General features: G+C 36.8%; 2 protein-coding genes and 1 pseudogene across 2 annotated transcripts; 2 read left to right on the forward strand and 1 right to left on the reverse strand.

Annotated features, from left to right (window-relative positions):
• Window positions 1–11,321: 11,321 nt before the first annotated feature.
• On the forward strand, window positions 11,322–11,762 carry LOC125221016 (serine acetyltransferase 1, chloroplastic pseudogene; annotated as a pseudogene).
• Window positions 11,763–13,821: 2,059 nt separating this feature from the next.
• On the forward strand, window positions 13,822–14,931 carry LOC148934109 (uncharacterized). Its single transcript, XM_089065062.1, has 3 exons — window positions 13,822–14,184; window positions 14,361–14,482; window positions 14,580–14,931. The coding sequence occupies exons 1-3, from the start codon at window positions 13,873–13,875 to the stop codon at window positions 14,728–14,730; spliced, it is 585 nt and encodes a 194-aa protein (XP_088921188.1). The 5' UTR covers window positions 13,822–13,872; the 3' UTR covers window positions 14,731–14,931.
• Window positions 14,908–17,585, reverse strand: LOC148934110 (UDP-galactose transporter 1-like). Its single transcript, XM_089065060.1, has 5 exons — window positions 17,086–17,585; window positions 16,118–16,367; window positions 15,800–16,007; window positions 15,414–15,645; window positions 14,908–15,245 (listed from the first exon to the last, which is right to left on the reverse strand). The coding sequence occupies exons 1-5, from the start codon at window positions 17,194–17,196 to the stop codon at window positions 15,024–15,026; spliced, it is 1,023 nt and encodes a 340-aa protein (XP_088921186.1). The 5' UTR covers window positions 17,197–17,585; the 3' UTR covers window positions 14,908–15,023.
• Window positions 17,586–19,537: the final 1,952 nt, after the last annotated feature.

Raw genomic sequence — 19,537 nt, forward strand, 5'->3', positions numbered from 1 at the left:
GAATCTTCCTAAGATGTACCCACACCCAATCGCCGGGTTCAAAAACCACCTTCTTGCGTCCCTTGTTCACGTGGCGGGCTACTTGCTCTCCCCTCTCTCGGATTCTCTCTTGCACTTGAGTATGCATCTCCTTCACGAACTTAGCCTTTTCCTCTCCTCCTACATCAAGCATAATTGACAAAGGCAAATCCACCGCGGACAAATCCAACGGAGTGAGGGGGTTAAATCCATATACAGCTTCAAATGGAGACAATTTAGTAGTGGAATGAAAAGTCCTATTGTATGCAAATTCGGCAATAGGTAGACACTCCTCCCAAGACATATTATTCTCAAATACTAGAGCACGAAGGAGGGTTCCTAAGGACCTATTCACTACTTCCGTTTGTCCATCCGTTTGGAGATGAGCGGTAGTAGAAAAAAGAAGCTTGGTTCCAAGACTTCCCCAAAGGGTCTTCCAAAAGAAACTCAAGAATTTGACATCCCTATCACTTACAATTGTTTTTGGAATCCCATGCAATTTGACCACCTCCTTAAAAAACAAGTTTGCAATGAATTTAGCATCATTCGTCTTCCTACATGGAATGAAATGAGCCATCTTGGAGAACCTATCTACCACTACCAAAATGCTATCATTCTTCCGAGAAGACATGGGTAGGCCTAGCACGAAATCCATGGAAATGTCCACCCAAGGTTGTGTAGGTATAGGTAAAGGAGTATAAAGCCCAAAGTTACTAGACTTAGACTTGGCTTGCCTACACTCTATGCATTGACCACAAAATTTCTCAACATGTTTCTTCATACAAGGCCAAGAGAAATGTTCACTCAAAATGTCAAAAGTTTTTGACACCCCAAAGTGCCCCATCAAGCCTCCCAAATGAGATTCCTTAATCAACAAGTCACGAAGAGAGCAATTAGGAATGCAAAGCTTATTCTCTTTATACAAGTAACCATCCATCCTATAATATTTATCAAAAGATCCTTTTTCACATGCTTCAAAAATAGTGGCAAATTCGTGATCATGTCTATATAAGTCCTTAATGAACTCAAAGCCAACATACTTTGAAGCACACACAACAAGCACTTGTTTTCTCACATGCATCACATGATTATCAATCAAGACATCATCGCTTGAAAGAGCATGAGGCTTCCTAGAAAGGGCATCGGCAACAACATTTTCCTTCCCCTTCTTATATTTGATCACATAAGGGAAAGTTTCTAGAAAAGCACTCCACTTAGCATGTCTTTTATCAAGTTTATGTTGTCCCCCTAGGAACTTAATGGATTCATGGTCGATGTGTATTACAAACTCCCTATGCATGAGGTAATGTTGCCAATTCTCTAAACACCTCACTATAGCATACAACTCCTTGTCATATGTGGGGTAGTTTAATTGGGCTTGGCCAAGCTTTTCGGAAAAATAGGCTATGGGCTTCCCCTCTTGCATGAGCACTCCGCCTACCCCCACTCCACTAGCATCACACTCTAGCTCAAAAGTCTTGTCAAATTTGGGAAGGGCTAACAAAGGAGCATGAGTAAGGTCATTTTTTAAGGTGTTAAAAGCTCTTTCTTTCTCCTCTCCCCACTTAAACTCCACATTCTTTTTCACAAGGTGATTAAGGGGAGATGCCTTAGTAGAAAAATCCCTCACAAACCTCCTATAGAAGCTTGCAAGACCATGGAAAGATCGAACTTCACTCACACTCTTCGGTGTAGGCCACTCCCTAATCGCCTTCACTTTCTCCTCATCTACTTTCACACCATCCCTCCCCACAACGAATCCAAGAAAAACAACCTCATCAACACAAAAAGTGCATTTGGATAACTTGGCATATAAGGCATGCATTCTCAACACTTCAAGCACATGCCTAAGATGATTAGCATGCTCTTCTACACTCTTACTATAAATCAAGATATCATCAAAATACACCACCACAAATTTTCCAATGAAAGGACGAAGCACATGATTCATCAAACGCATGAAAGTGGAAGGAGCATTAGTCAATCCAAAAGGCATAACAAGCCATTCATATAAGCCAAATTTGGTTTTAAAAGCGGTTTTCCATTCATCCCCTTCTTTCATGCGAATTTGGTGGTACCCACTTGCTAAATCAATTTTGGAGAAACAATGAGAGCCACATAGATCCTCAAGCATATCATCTAACCTAGGTATAGGGTGCCTATACTTAATGGTGATCTTATTGATGGCTCTACAATCCACGCACATTCTCCAAGTTCCATCCTTCTTAGGTACCAAAATAACGGGGACGGCACAAGGTGAGAGAGATTCTCGAATCAAACCTTTGGCAAGGAGTCCCTCGACATGCCTTTGAAGTTCTTGAGTCTCCTTTGGGTTTGCTTTATATGCCGCCCGGTTGGGAAGAGAGGATCCCGGTACAAAATCAATTTGGTGCTCAATCCCTCTCACGGGCGGGAGCTTGTTTGGAAGCTCGTCCGGGAAACATCCTTGAAACCTTGCAAAACACTTTCAATCAACAAAGGACAAGGATTAGTGTTAGTATTTAAACACAAATCGTTTCGGACCATGAGGAGAATGGTTGAACGGCTTTTTAGTGCCCACCCAAGGTCGGGAGTCCTAGCTAACAAGCAACCTTTTCCCTCCCTTGCTTGTGGTTTTTCTTGTTTAGGTACTTTATTTTTACTCTCACCACCCCACTCTCACTTGGCTTTTTTAGCTCACCCTCTCTCACAAGCCTTTTCTCTCTATCCCTTTTCCTTTCCCTTTGTAGATGTTGGTGTGCCTCAAACACATCCTTAGGTAAGAGGGGCTTCAACCTAACCTTCAAACCATTCACCATGTAGAAATATTCATTGGTGAAACCATTCTTATACACCCTCCTATCAAACTCCCAAGGCCTTCCCAACAACACATGACAAGCCATCATTGGAATGATATCACACATCACCTCATCCTCAAAGACACCATTCTTCAAAGGAACGAGACATTGATCCTTCACTTTTAGCTCCCCGGACTCCCCTAGCCATTGAAGCTTGTAAGGATTGGGGTGTTTGTCAACCTTCAACCCCAACTTGGCCACCAATTGTTCACTCACCACATTAGCACAACTACCTCCATCAATAATCACCAAACAAGTTTTAGAGTATACCTTGCAATTCATATGGAAGATGTTGCACCTTTGTTCTTTATGCTCCTCAAGATCGGGTTGTACATTGAGCATCCTTAGCATCACTAAGGATTTTGACCCCTCATCCTCTTCTTCTCCACTAGAATATGACATTCGTGGCTCTACACTCGCCTCCTTGTCTTCTACCACCACGTCTTCCTCATCCTCACTATGCACGCTACCATCTTGCCCAATAACCATGACTCTTTGGTTGGGGCACTCACGAGCATAGTGACCATAGCCCTTACACTTGAAGCATTGTACCTTGCTACTCTCCGTTGAGGAAGGGCTCTTGGTAACTTGTGGACTTGAGCTTGGAGATCCCTTGTATGGTGCTTTGCCTTGAGTAATAGGTGAGCTCTCCATCTTTTTGGAAGGGGTACTCCACTTGTTTCCTCCCATCCTTGCTAAGAGCCACCTCTTTACCTTGCCTCTCAAAAGTCTCGGCAAAACTTAGTACTTCCCCCAATGTGATTCCCCTCAAAGCCTCAATTTGGACTTTGTGCTTCAAGGACGTGTTGAGACCATGGATGAAACGGTCTTGAGTGGTTTCCTCCGATTCATTTACTCCAATCTTGTTCATCAAAGCAAGAAGTTCATAGTAGTAATCCATCACACTCATGGATCCTTGCCTTAGGTCTTGAAGCTCCCCACGAAGCTTGAGATAATAGGACCTCGGTACAAAGGACTCCTTCATGATTCGGCACAACTCATCCCATGATCGCACCTCTCCCATCCTAGCTATCCTCCTCTTTCTCAACACATCATTCCACCAAGTGTTAGCATTACCCCTAAATTCGGCCAAAGCAATCTTCACCTGATCTCCCTCGGAATAGTTGTGGAGGGAAAAGATTTTCTGCACTTGAGATTCCCACTCCAAGTAGGCTTCGGGATCGAACTTTTCATGGAATTCGGGAAGGTTGTGTTTCAAGGTCTTGGACGGATCATCAAACCTTGGTCGGGGCTCCTCCTCATAATACCTATCCTTCCTAAATCTATCCCCATAAGGCTCCATCCCTCCATATTGATTTCCTCCTCCATAGCGACCATACCCCCCATTTCCTCCTCCCCCTCGCCTATTGATTCCATTTCCCCCCTCCCCCCACCCCCCAAACCTTCCATTCTCCAAATTGTTAACCTTATCCCGAACATTCCCTCCTTGCCACCCTTCATACTCCTCCTCTTCAACATTTTCCTCCGGGACCTCATTAGGCACAAAATTGCCCATAGGAGTGGGAGGCCTCGTCCCCCGCTCTCCCTTCCAAGTGTTGAACTCCTCAAATAAAGTGTTTTGGGCGGCAAGCATGCGGGCTTCGGATTCTTTTGATTGAGCAATGGATTCTTTTGCTCGCACATCCATTTGGATCATCATCTCTTGTTTGAATTCCTTCATCATACGGGCCATCATGCTCACAAGATCCCCATCGGGTATAGGGTGAGTCATGCTTGTTTCCTCCCCCTCCGCACTTGTCCCCGCCATTTTGTTGGACCGGGTGCGAGGAGGCATAGAGCAAGTACCTACAAATCAAACAAACACTAGGAACTAGTCCTAGAGGTTAGTAATAAAAGAAAGTAGAATTTAAGAAGATGAACTCAACCTTGATGTCCCAAACCCCCCTCAAATCACTCCCCAATAACTCTCGACGACGGCTTAGAATATTGTGAGAAAGGTGGATTCACTCACACTCACAACTCCAATTCCAAGATTTAAGTGCTTGAGGTGGATCAATCAAGGTATACTCCTTGGTCAACAAAATCAAGAAGACAAATCCATAAACACATATTAGCAAGATGCAAGTCAAAGAAAAACAAACAAGGGGTGACACTTTTGCTGAAATTTGGCTGATCTTTATGATTTTTTTTGGTATTGATTCCCGCGCCCAATTTGGATGAATTTTGGTGGATAGATTCCCAAACAAGTCTAGATCAAGGGAAAAATGGCCATATATAGTCAGATTTGATGATTGGATATGTTTTGTATGGTTTTCCCCAACTATGCCAAAACAGGGCAATAATGTTAATCTCCACGGTTAACTAGGAAAACGAAGGAATTTTTTGATGAAATTTTTCAGGTACGTAGGTCACATAACATAGATCATAAACACCAAATTTCAGCTTAATCTAAGCACAATTGATCAATCCGATCATCCCAACAAAACAGAGCAAAAACAAAGGACAATAACCCAACCCAAAGCAACAATAGATCAAACACCTAGTGGGTACTAGGCTCTAGATACCAAATGATGTGGATCCATGTATTTTGTGATCCATTTCCCAAGAATTTACCCAATTTGTAGGTGATTGATCTAATATTTTTGTGAAGTAGATTTTCTATTGTATCAATAATGGCAACCCAACAAGAAATAGGAAACTAAGATAAACAAAGAAGGAAATAGCATTGGATATGGTGGAAATTGAGATACATAGTCATTGATGAGGCAAGCTAAGACACTTACAACATACTAACATGCATCCATGGCTAGATCTTCAAGGAAACCACAAACCTTGAAGCATACCTCTACTTGATCCATACTTCACTAAGAATTGATGAACCAAGCAACCTAAATCTAGGAATTGGATAGGAAACCCTCTTCAAGAGGAACAAATCTCTCAAGCATATAATTCAGCAAAAACCTAAAGAAAAGAAATGACATCAAGAGGTATTTATACTATGGGTCCAAAATTAGAAGGTTGGCCCACAAAATCTAAAAATTCGGCATAATCGCCCGGTCGGGCGTTTTTCACATGCCAAAATGCCCGGCCTGGGCGTTTTGCCTGTCCCCGGGCGATTTTCACAAGCGAAACGCCCGGTCGGGCGTTTTTCCCGAAGCTCCCAGCCTTCTCTGCGCGACTTCCGTAAAACCGCCATAACTCCCTCATTCGGACTCCGATTGGGATGTGCAAGATACCGACGCGAAGCTGTTTCCAAGACGAAGACAATGGTGGTAGTTTCATAGCTTTCAGATGTCATCTCAATAGGAAGATTTCCAGTTGAATCCAACTGGTCGGCCCTCGTTCTTCAGCACAATCCTCAACTTTGGCTCATCCGTCCTCCTAGGCTCCTCCCGCTTGGACTTTTGAATGAAAGTTGCGAGTCCATCCCGAAGCCGCCTCGTCATGGCTCTCGTCATGGGTCCAACACGTGAGGTCGTATCATAGTCCCTGAACTAAGGTGTAATCACATTCATGGTACTTTTTCACTATTCATCACAATTTTGCACCAAAATGCCCCTAAGGCATGAAGGGCGATTTTGGACATCTTTATTCAGGTACTGGATATGATATTTTCTTTATACTATCTCTAGTATTAGATATGATATTTTTTTATAGTTTGAGTATCTAAAATGATACTCCCTCCGTCACATAAAATTATGGGCAATGGATATGACACGAGAATTAAGAGAAAATTGGTAAAGTAAGAGAGAGGAGGAGAATGGTATGGTAAAGTAAGAGAGGGGAAGATAACAGTAATTAAAGTAGTGTTAGTGGATTGTGAAACCTACATTATTAAATTGACATAACTTTCCAAAAATGGCATGCACATATTTTTATGGGACAGACGAAAATGGAAAGTGCACATATTTTTAAAGGACGGATGGAGTATTTTATACTTCACTTTTTCAATCACTCTATGTTAAATCCTCCTTTTCCCTCTTTCTCTTAATCTATTATAAATTAAAAAATTAAAATAAAAAATACTATGAAATTCTTAAATATATTAATTATAAAAATTAAAATTATAAATTTAATCATCAAAATAATTTGTAACTAAATTTAGATTTCATTGTGATTTGACTATTTTTTAATATATTTTTTTAATTTTTAGCTTTTAATTAATCCAAAATTTTATTTTTTTTAATATTAAAAATAATTGAATCATAATTAAAATTAAATTTAACTACAAGTTATTTTAAAATTGTATATAATTTTAATTTTTATAATTAATATATTTAAGAATTTTGTAATGGTATTTTTTATTTTAATTTTTTACTTTCTAAATTTTTATAGAAAGAAAGAGAAAGAGAATATGATATAAAGTGATTGAAAATATGAAATGAAAAATATTATTTCAGGTATTCAAACTATAAAAAAAATATCATATTCAATACTCAATAGAGATAGAAAATATCATATCCAGTACCTAGATATGAAAGTTCAAAAATGGCATTCACGCCTTAAGGGCATTGATAAGGCCAATTTCTTGCATTAGTTATGAGGGTAAATTTAACAATTTCCTGGGTCTAACACATGCTTTAAGTCAGGTTGTGTAGAGAAAATCGCCAGGCCGAGGAAATAAGAGAAGAAATTTGTCGGGCGAAGGAAAGAAGCGAAAAAGGAGCAAAAGAGCAACGATTTACAAGACGGAGGAAGCTTAGAAGACAAATGGCAAAATGGAGAATGCAAGGAAGGATCTAGAAGCCATTATAAATACTGGAAGCACATACAAAATCGGGGACATCTTTTTACGCTCCAGCTTGTAGTTCTTAGCTCATTACTTCAATTTTCTCTACACACAATCTGCACTATGGGATACTTTGGGGAGGTTAGCATCTTGATAGAAAGTTAGTCTGCGCACCACCGTCTCTACGTGAGGCGAAGAAAAAATTGCTTTTAATTTCTGTTTCTGCTATTCTTGAGTCGAGTCTTCGCTGTTTGAAGCTCGGCGACTATTTGGTTGTTGAATCATTGTTGAATTCTAGTTTATTTTGCTATGGAAGTTTATGTTTTGTTCTCAATTTATTTTGATCTCTGTTTTATGTTCACTTTGGATGCTTTTCGCACTTGATCTATTTTGTTGAAGTCGAATTTTGTTGGAATTGTAGTTGGTCGGAGGAATTTGGTTAGACCGGAGTGATCGAAGATGGAATTTGCTGTGGTTTGTTGAGAATTGCTTGGATTCGGAGTGGATGAAGCGTCCGATGTTTAGATCTGTTGAAATTCTGCATGGATTTTGAAGCTTAGTTACTGTTTTCCATTTATCTCGTCTAGTGATAGTAGATCTGTTCTAATTTTTCGTTTAATCATTTGAATCGACATGCTCTGTTCCGATTTGATGTTTTACTCTGTTTTCTGCATATGTGATCATGGATCGTTGGAGAGGATGAAGTTAGTTGTTAGTTAAAACCTGATTTACAGCTTTATTTCATACTCCCTCCGTCCCACAAAAGATGTCACACTTGTGGGACGGCACGAGATTTTAGGAGATTTTGTTTTGTGTGTTAAATGGAGAGAGAAAATATAATTTTTATATTCATGTGAGAGATAACTTTTTCCAAAAAGGGAAATGTGACATCTTTTGTGGGACAAACTAAAAAGGAAAGTGTGACATCTTTTGTGGGACGGAGGGAGTACTATTTCTGTTTTAGGATAATGGTCCCCACAGTTCATCTTTCATCGGTCTAGCTATTTTAGGAAAATTGTTTGCTAGGTTTGGTAAATTGCGTCGTTGAAGTGTTACTCTGTTTAGAATTCTGTTTTCATCATGTATGTTTTCATCCTATTTTTCTTTTCCTAGGTCTAGCTGTTAGAGTAGATCATTTGCATTTGCCTAGTCTAGTAGTTAAGTTCTCAACCCAAGTTTGCGTGGCAGCAGCCAAATCGTTCCAAGTCCTCTTAACTCTACTCGCTTCCTATTCCTTAATGTGGGTTTGACCCTTGCTTCTTTATGCTAGTTACAGTGTAGTGGGTTGAGGTATTATTTTCTTTGACAGCAGGCTAAAGGTGAGTCCGACGACCGTAGTCATCTTGGTTATTGAGTTCCTAGACCTTGTAACTAGTGAATCCCCCCCTTGACCTAGGGGATTATGAATTAATTGATATGTACTGTGCCTTCAGCTTGAGCATCAGGCATATTTGGTGTAAAAATGTGAAGAATAGTGAAAAACAAAGTATCATAAATATAATTACACCTTAATTCAGAGATTATCCATGATGTTTTTAAAATTTGAATAACATTTGCATACAAAACACATAGTTCAGAACGGAAATGATCACCTAATTCTTTTCCTAATACATTTTCTAATCCACCCTTCACAAACATAAAATATGATGGTGGAGTCTATTACGATATATATATATATATATATATATATATATAGAGTCCTATTAACCACAAATCCACTCTTAAAGACCAAACTAGAGACCGAATCTTGACCACATGATCTTGAATTTGATGGATTAGATTAGATAATCAAAGGTTAATTTTCGCACTTCATTATATACTCAATTTACTTCAATGCGGGGGTATTTTTATAATTTCATAATTAGGGTAAAAATTTAAAAATTTACTCATGCCCGCTCACGCAATTTCGCTGCATCTTCTTCTCTCCTCTCTCAAAACTTCTCTCCAAACCTAGTTCATCTTCATATCTTCATCTTCCATCAGTTATGGAAAATATAGAAAGTAATCGAAGCATAAAAAATGAAATGGCAATGCCTACAGAGTTTCTTGCAGGACGCCTTGATAAATATAAGCCGACCAAATCCCGGAGATACAAAATCCCAGGAGCAATACGCGGCGGAGTCCGGAGCCATGAGACTCCATTGCCGAATTTGAGATCGCCGCCGTACGAATTCTCCGGCGATTATCCTATTTCTTAGCTGCGGTGGAACGTACGAGAATATTCCATGTTTGCCTATTGATATGTCGACCGAAATTTGTACAGAGGCGAAGTGGAGATTAACTGAATTGACACGAGAAGCTCTCCATCAATTTCATAGTAATTGATTTGCTTATACAGTTAGGTTTATTACCAAAATGAAGTAATAAAACATGAGAATGAAGTAATAAATTGATAAGATGAAGTAATATAAATGATCTGTTTTCCTATTAACTATAATCTAGTTAGTATGAAGTATTGAATTCATATAATGAAGTAATAAGTTATGATAATAAAGTAATATAAATGAAGATCATATAAATGAAGTAATAAGTAATATAAATGAAGATCAGTTGGGATGGACAGTCAGGCAAGTATGCCATTGATATAAAACATGCAAACTATTGTTAGTGGAAAATTAAAACAAACAATTTATGCCTACAAATTTAGTTCATTATAACAACAATTTAGTTCATTCAGTTGTGTAATTACTTCATTATAACAACAATTTAGTTCAATAAGAGTCGAATTGATGGCATACTTTAATGTGCAAACAACACATCAGTTAAAGATGTTACTTCATTATAATATTTTATTACTTCATTTTTACTGTGATTTACTTCATTATTATGTATTATTACTTCATTTTAGTAATAAAACCTACTGCATAAATAGATCATTTATATTACTTCATTATCATAACTTATTACTTCATTATATGAATTCAATACTTCATACTAATTAGATTATAGTTAATAGGAAAACAGATCATTTATATTACTTTATTATCATAATTTATTACTTTATCTTATCAATTTACTATTTTATCAAAAAGAATATGTAGTTCATTTTAATGTGTTATAACAACAATTTAGTTCAATAAGAGTCGAATTGATGGCATACTTTAATATGCAAACAACACATCAGTTAAAGATGTTACTTCATTATAATATTTTATTACTTCATTTTTACTGTGATTTACTTCATTATTATGTATTATTACTTTAAAGCGAATTGACTGTATGGAGTGTTTTAAAAACGAAGTATTTTTTTCTTTATTATGATTTATTCATATGTCAATGTTGATAAAGTTATAACCCCACTGATAAAGTTATAACCTCACATAATAAGAGAGTGAACTAAAGTACTAACGCACTTGAAGTTCAATGAAATAAAAATCTTTTGATGAAATGATATACTTGTTGAATGATGCAAATGCACGTATGAATGAAGTAGTGATCACTCTTCCTCGTCTGCTCCAGAATCATTTAGACTAATAACCTAATTGAATGAAGTGATGAAACTATTTGAATGAAGTGATGACCTAGTCAAATGAAGTAATATAGAAAATTAAATCATGAAGTAATAACCTAGTTGAATGAACTAATAATCTAACTGAATGAAGTTATAGCCTAGCTGAATGAATTAAAATCGAAATCGAAATAATGACGATTTCCACACCGCTCAGCAGTTTCTTCATCTTCTCTACCACAGACAACAACTACACCATCTGTTGCAGACTTAATTTCGCCGATCGCGTACAAGCAAAAACGATTTGGTTGCCGATTTGTGGTTACAGATGAAGGAGGAGGACAGATTAGATATTGAGCAGGAACCGATTTTATCTGGCTACTATTATACTTCGATTTTGTGCCTTGATTCGATAGAATCAGCTCTCGCGAATCACGTCTCAATCAAATTGAGCAACCACAGCCTCCCCAGCGACATCCTTTACGATTTAATTTTAGGGATTTTAGTTGATGATTTGAGGGCGGTGAAGGAGAGGGACCCTGCCTGCATCAGTTTCGCACACTGTTTCCTAAACTTCAAAGGCTTCTCCGCAATTCAATCTCATAAAATAGCGTACAATCTATGGTGCAAAGGCAGGAAAGTGCTGGCTCCGCTAATACAGAACAGGGTTTTGGAGGCCTTCGCGGTGGATATCCATCCTGGGGCGAGGATCGGGAGCGGTATCCTTCTCCGAGACAGTAGTGGCGTAGCAAAGGGAAGGCAGCAGTGAGATGAAGGAAGGATGGATAAAGAGAGATTTGATCTTCCAAAATTACCCTTTTATCAATAAAAAAATAAGATAATATGTAATTATTAATAACCATTAGATGTGATTAATGGATGGATGAGATTTGGTCTCTAGATATATATATATATATATATTGGATTAGAAAATATATTAAAAAAAGAATTAGATGATCATTTCCTAGTTTAGAGATATTTACATAATTCACTCTTAAAATGAGAATTAGATGATCATTTCCTAGTTTAGAGATATTTACATAATTCACTCTTAAAATAAACATACAAATTTAATGAGAGATACACGTAAACCATAGATAAATTTATTTTGCTTCATTTTCCTTGCAAAAAGAAAACTCCCAATATTTAATTAGAAAATGAAAGAGCTCGTGATTCTAGTCTTGTGGATAGAGAGGTAGGTTGTATTGATGAAAGAAAGTTAGAAAGAAATGATATTGAGAAAAGATTTATGATAGTGATTGATGGACAGAGAAAAGATGCTACAATGAAATATCACAGCATTTCATCATCAAAGCTGACTATCCATCACTTATTTAACTATTTTCATGGCAGTGAATCCCGTGACTGTCCATCTAAAACTGTGATTTGATTAAATTCACATCATTATTAGTGATCCCATTTTTACTGTCATTTAAACTTTATTTAAATTACAGCTTTATATGGGTACAATATTTTTAAGTTACAAGTAATTTTTATATTTCATATATTTTATTCTTCAATTTGGATAAACTATTTACGATACAATATTTGTAAAAAAGAAAAATAAGTTAAAGTTCAAAATTACTAGATCAAACATTAAAACAAAACAACATATACTAAATCAAAAAAGTATTAGTAAAATATACTCTTCCACTGTACACGAAAAATAATCTAATTTTGTCGTATTAGAATGTCCACAAAAATAGTCCTATTTCTAAAATATAAAGGTTCGCTCTTGCATTTCACCCATTTTATCTTCTCTCTATCATAATGTCCCTACTTTTTATCCCAAATTCTACTTACTTTACCTATTTTTTTCTCCATCTCTCCTATTTTATAAATTTTTCATTAAAACTCGTGTCATTCACAAATGTGTCTATTTTTTGTGGACGGGGGAATAAATTCCAAAGGTTTTCTCCAGAAGCTTGATCAATGTTTCATGTCGTTGGCTACCGATATCGGAGGACGTACCCGTGTAAATAACTTAAGTGTACTGTGTGATCAACATCGCTTTACCAATTGGATTTAAGGTGGGATTCGATTAGGGTACTTTGGATTCAATTGTGTCTTCCTCTTTACCATCCCTTTGTAACCTTGCAGCCGTGGCAGGATGTCCAACGACGGTTGTGTCCCAAATCTTCAGATGACTTCAAACAATACTACACATGCCTTTGTACTTGAATTGTTTGCTTTTTTAAATGTAGAATGCTTTATCTGTCACTCTGGCCAACCAAAGTTTATGCAAAATCCCCTTGATTTAGTTGAAGTTGGCAATATCTGTTTGCACTATCCCCAAATTGCACTCAAAGGCCTAGTTGATCGGGTAGTTTCAAGTATTAAAGTTTAATTCAAATTCTTAGTAGTATTATTAGGTCTGTATCTACTTACTTTTGGATTGAAACTTAAAATAATTTGGAAAGCTCAACTAATGGGATCTGAGAACAAAATTGCCATATACTAGACTACATTCAAAATTTAAAATTAATTTTGAACTTAAATGTCAGGTGAACACCTACTATAAAATTTACTACTATATCTCAACTCCAGCCTAGCACATAAAATTACGAGAGATTAATTTCCTAAAATTGAAGGGATGCCAAATTATTACTCTAATAGTGTATTTTTTTAGTAGTATCAAATAATGATTGATTGTATCACAAATAGAAAAACAATTGTTGAATCACAATAACAATAGTAAGTACCAGTACTACTGTTACCAATTAAAATAAAATAAAAAATTTAAAAAAACATTATTTCCATATCTACGAAGGGACCCACAGACAGAGCTCATATTTTTGATATAAATTACATGCACTGCTCCATAAAATTTTGGCAGTGGAAGAGTGAGAGAAACAAAAAAAAAAGCATTAAGACAAAAAATGCCGACTTCAGATTCGTTTATGCGGCAGCTAAGCAGCAAAGAGGGAGCATCGAGGCGGTGGAGCATCGGTGGTCGCGACAGCTTCGACGCCGCCGGCGATTGGAAGCAGCAGATGGAGAATGGGATGAAGAAGAGAGTAATGGTGGTGGTGGATCAATCCTCACACACTAAACACGCAATGATGTGGGCCCTCTCTCACGTCGCCAACAAGGGCGACATTCTCACTCTCCTCCACATCGTTTCTCACTCTTCTTCTTCTCACTACCTTCCCACCTCACTCGCCTCTCTCTGCAAGGCCTGCAAGCCTGAGGTCAGTTTTCATCCTTCCATTTCATGATTCTTGCCCCTATTTTGCAGTTTCTGGCCTTTGTTTGCTATTACTTCCAAACTAGGTCAAAAAGATTGGATTTTTATAATCTTGCTTTTTCTTGGAGTTGTGAAACTGATGATTCTTGCTACTTTTTTTTTTTTGGTGTGTGAAAATAGGTTGAAGCGGAAGCATTAGTGATCCAGGGGCCGAAAATGAGTACTGTAATTAGCCAGGTGAAGAAGCTTGAGGTTTCTGTTCTGGTCCTAGGCCAGAAGCAGCCCTCTTCTTTGCTTAGCTGGTGAGCTTAATTGCTTCAATTATACTATTCTTAAAAGTTGCTAATGATTTAGCTCTCCAATAATTAGATTGTGTTTTTTTACTTTGAAATTTGGCAGCCTGTGTTTGAATAGAAGCTTAGAGGATTTTGTGGAGGAATGCATCCAAAATTTGGAGTGCTTGACAATAGGAGTGAGGAAGCAGAGCAAAACAGTAGGTGGATACCTCATCAGCACAAGATGGCACAAGAATTTCTGGCTTCTTGCTTAGGAAATACTACTACTCCATACTATATTTTTATGTAATGTAGAAAATAATGTCTCTTCCATTCTGTGATTTTAACTTTCGGACAGGAACAGCTACTTCTTCTCTACATGTCTGTTTGTTTATCAGTTTGCTGAGTTGTAAAACAGTGAAAACCATGTACAAATTTCTTGCACAAGAGTATGTGATAATCTACTCCATTCTCCATTTGATTATAGTTTTGATGACAAGATGAGAAGAAATCTTGAATTTTCTACAAGTGAACATGTACTATTACCGGTTTCTGCTACAAACAAGGTTCACACTTTGTCATCTAATTTGTCACTTACTAATGGGAGCAACTCCATCTTGCTTCTTGGAGTCTGGGGTGTACGAGGGGTTCCTGGCGATTGGGACGAGAGCTTGTGTCTGACGTACCCGTAGAAGGTGCATCCGACTAGGGTTATGGAGCATCCAACAGCGTTCATCATCGAGATCGGGTTGCGGAAGATCAGCCACGAACATGTCACAGCAACAGCAACCTAATAGATATGATTAAGAGAAACCAGATTCAAAATTTCAGAACATGAAAGGAAAATAAAACTCATAATTCCTCCTCTCCCGACTCTCAATGATACTACGTATTATAAACTCAGTATGGAGATATGAACTATATTTATCGAGTAAGAGAGAGAGAGAGGAGCGCTCACCTTGAGGTTTCCAGCAACATTGAAGGTCACGGCCGTGGTGGAATGAATGACGTAGAAGATTGAGAAGTTGAGGCAAAAGGCCAACACTCCAGACCCAAATATGATGATGAGAGATGAGGGAAGAGAAGGGCATGTGTAGAGCCATGCCACAACACCCGATCCTTCGAGCAACAAGGCGGGCACTGCCAAGATCATCGTTGCGAATGGGGCCATATAATACACTGTGTTTATACTGCAATCGGAACCAAATTACAGATCAAAGCTTGTATAAACCAACCAAATATGTAATTTCATAATTAACTGATCAATTTTCGTGGTATAATGAATTTGATCATCTACAGTTAAGAACAATAAACGACTGATGAAATGGGAAGGAGATATGTTACCTATCAAATTTGTAACCATGCAACAGAGACTCGGCAAGAATGGTTTTTGTGGATGTAGCAAGACAGCCAAACAAAGCAGCACAGAAGCCAAACATGTTGAAACTGAGCTCCGTGATGGACGTGAGAAGAATCCCTCCAACAATAGGAATCAACGATGCCCAAATTTGCCAGTCAAAATACTTTTTCCAGATAAACCACTGCAATAACACTGTTTCAAGAGCACGAGAAACAGAAAGTGTTTTACCATTGCGCCTTGAACACTAAAACGGAAGTACTCCATTTAGTCACCGAAATTAATAACAACAATCAGAAACTCACCTGTCGTTGCCGGGGTGAAAGATTTGATGGTTTGCATGAAGGAAACAGGTATGTATCTCAGGCTAACATTCCCCAACACTATGTTGATACAAAATATAAACGACATAGGAAAAATCCGCCTCCATCGATCTTCAGGATCCACTGAAATGAGGGGCTTAAGTTTTAGCACTTTAATTACCAAGTATGCACCAATCGCCGAGGATATAAAGTGAACACACGACACAGTCAACGGAAACTTAAAGTCCAGTTTCTGTCAGGAATAAAAACGGAACGAAATGGTTATGATAACAATTTTAATGCATTCAATAGCACACTTGAACCGAAGATGGGTGCATCACAGACATTCATAATCCATATTACTGCATAAGAATTTGAGATAAAATTCATTAATAATATAAACACATTTCATTTGACATAGGTAATCCAAAACATTCCCTCACCTCTTCTTTATTGCGTGGGACTTATACAGTTATCAATCTATACCATCTAAAAGTTCTTCAATTTCAATGAAATAATGGCTCAACTAGATTAAATGCCAAAAGTTAGAGCACTAGAATACTAAAAAAAACCAATAAAGCACATACAGAATTGCAAGAAGCTTCATCATTACTCTTCATAGACACCAGACACACATATCAACCTATTATTCAATAATTCTAACAATTGACAACGCAAAGCTCTACATAACTCCCAATAAGTACAGAATCACAATGTTCTATAAGGATATTCAAAAAAATTAAGGACAAAACTAAAATTATTCTAATGATTTCTGTTTACAAAGGAGAAGAGCATGGCAAGAACCGTCACAGCAGCTAAGCATAAAAAAAATTGAAGAAACAACAGAGATCCACCAATTCAAATGAAGCCATAACCCAAAAAAGAATTAAATCCAGAAGTCCACTCCAAAATTTAAAAAGTCATGAATGAATTTCCCTTCAATTTCTGTATCAAAAAATCAAGAATCAAACCTGAAAGATCCATTTATTGATGATGATAACAGTAACATTGAAACTCCACCATTGAAGAATAGCCAATACCGATCGAATTACACTCCACTGACATAACCTACCCTCCTCCATATTATGTCCAAACCCTTCCAGATCAAAAAGGTCCCAATAAAAATCCAAACTTTTCAAGAAAGCAGAGCAAACGGGCGAAGGAGGGAGAACCGGGATGAGATTTCAGTGAATTTCAATAATTTGGCGACGGCGGTGGAGGGGATAGGCTGGGTGTAGCCTGTCCGAGTGATGCCATGAGGTGTTTTTATTTGAAGAGAATATAATTCTTGTTACTGCGATGTGATTTTGGTGGAATTCAAAACGTGTGTGGAAAATGGCGTACTCGTTGCTTCACATCCTTCACGCCTTAATCCCCTCTGTTTTGGCGAACCTCCAAATCAAAAACACGCAGCACAGCGGCAGATTGAATGTGCGTCTATATCATCTACCACTGTGTACGTTTCAGTATTTGCAAATTTGTTGAAAGATTTAACATCTTTTTTAAACATTTAAAAAATATATTCATTTTTGTACACGCCACATCCATTTATAACTCACATAGTTAGGAAATCATTATTAGTTCTGTTTTTAAAAAAATTAAAAAGAAAAAAAGTAAATTAAAAAAAGTATATAAACAATAACTACTCCTATATTAATTTTTATTTAAATATACATTTTTTAAATTGAAAAATATAGTATAATACTAACCTTCTCGTTAAAGAATAAATTTTTTTGATAAAAGATAAATACTATAGTTTAAAGGGGAGTGTTATATTGCTAACTCAATGCTTAATTGTTAACTACAACTCAATAATAGTCATTAGATATTCAAATTAAAGGTCTAGATCATTAACCACAAAATATCAATACGATCAACAAAAAATGTCAATAAGGCTATAGGATTAATTCCAATAAAAATCAATAGGGGTATTAATGTCAAGTTAGTTATAACTAACTTTTAAAAGAAATCCCAAAACTTTAAATTCATATAACATATATCAAATTAAAGATAATTTTATAAGGATTCCAATGATATACTACATGCATATGTTCCGACGTCAAAATTTGAAAAAAAAAATCTAGAATTTTCGTATTTTTCGTACACAGGCTAATGTCAATACAGCCAAGATAATATGTCAATATAAAGCATATACAATGTCAATCCTAAATTTGTGTTGACATTCTCAAAGCATTGTGTTGATATTTTCGAAACACTATATTGACATTTTCATCCAAAACCCTAATTTGGCGTTTTTATTTTTTATTTTTTTCGATTTAATTAATAAAAACGAAAATTACACGTGGCAAATTGTAGACCACACGTTTTTCAAAATTATGTGGCCTTAAATTAGTTGTAGTTAGCAATTAAATGATGAGTTAGCGATTGATCACTCCCCATAGTTTATAACTCTATATTTCTCTATTTATATCCTCCTTTGAAGATGCTTTTAGAGGATGTTTGGTAAGTAAATCATATAATTCGAAGTATCAGGGGGTCTTTTATTTACTTTAACACTTATGTTCATTTTGTTTTCTCTATAAGCTACTCCTTCCGTCCCAAGATAAGTGACTCATATTAATTTTTGGGACGTCTCAAGATAAGTCACTCATTTTCTTTTTTGGTATTCTCTCTCATACTTTTTCTCTCTACTTTATTAACTCTCTTACTTTATTCACTTTCCACTTTACTAACAAAACCCCATTTCCTTAAGTCTCGTGCCGAAAAGTTTGTGGTCACTTATCTTGGAACGGAGGAAGTATGTTTTTAACTTATTCTATCATGTGTAATTAAATTCATAGGATTCTAGGAATGTGTTAGTAATAATTTTGGTTATGCAAATCCATTTTCTATTTAATATTCGTTTTGTTTTTACTTCGTTTCTTCCCTAAGTTGTTGGATAATGCTTCACGTTTAAGTGACACGTTCTGTGATGATTTTAATATAATTTGCTACATAATCGTGAGAGGAGGTTGGCAAGTTAAAGTTCACTCAGTAGACACTACAATTAGCTTCCCTTAAAACGACACTGTTAATTGAGAGTTGTGACTTTTCAAGGGTTTTAGGAGCTTTTGGGAGTTACGGATCTAGGATTGACAACTCTAGTGTTAGTAATCTACACTTGTGCCGCATGGGCAAAACCTAGGTGACTCGTTCTATCGAAGTAAGAACTGTGCTAGGGTATTGTAGTAGAAATTTGTATAACCATAACTATGAACGCGCATCCCTGCAATTCCCTCAGTTTTCATATTTTATCTCTGTGATTTACTTGCAATTAGTTGTTTACTTGTTGTCAATCTGTTTTTATTTGCAAAAATCTAAACTTCTTTCGATTTTACAAATAGTGAAAGATGCTTAGTAGAAGGTAGCCAATTTATGTCTGTTTTTCCCGTGTTCGATATCCAGTACTGACCTTTAGCTATA

The sequence above is a fragment of the Salvia hispanica genome, chromosome 1 (genome assembly GCF_029641045.1).
Source record: "Salvia hispanica isolate PSC_SH4W2 chromosome 1, Shi_PSC_v1, whole genome shotgun sequence".
In the NCBI taxonomy this organism is placed as follows: Eukaryota; Viridiplantae; Streptophyta; class Magnoliopsida; order Lamiales; family Lamiaceae; genus Salvia; species Salvia hispanica.

Bases quoted from the DNA above. Each gene is read 5' to 3' on its own strand.
- LOC148934110 (XM_089065060.1), bottom strand. From the start codon at position 17,196: ATGGAGGAGGGTAGGTTATGTCAGTGGAGTGTAATTCGATCGGTATTG. The intron at 16,008-16,117 runs GTGAGTTTCTGA...CTCTTGAAACAG, and splicing joins TTTCACCCCGGCAACGACAG to TGTTATTGCAGTGGTTTATC. The intron at 15,646-15,799 runs GTAACATATCTC...TTCCGATTGCAG, and splicing joins CATGGTTACAAATTTGATAG to TATAAACACAGTGTATTATA.
- LOC148934109 (XM_089065062.1), top strand. From the start codon at position 13,873: ATGCCGACTTCAGATTCGTTTATGCGGCAGCTAAGCAGCAAAGAGGGA. The intron at 14,185-14,360 runs GTCAGTTTTCAT...GTGTGAAAATAG, and splicing joins GCAAGGCCTGCAAGCCTGAG to GTTGAAGCGGAAGCATTAGT. The intron at 14,483-14,579 runs GTGAGCTTAATT...GAAATTTGGCAG, and splicing joins CCCTCTTCTTTGCTTAGCTG to CCTGTGTTTGAATAGAAGCT.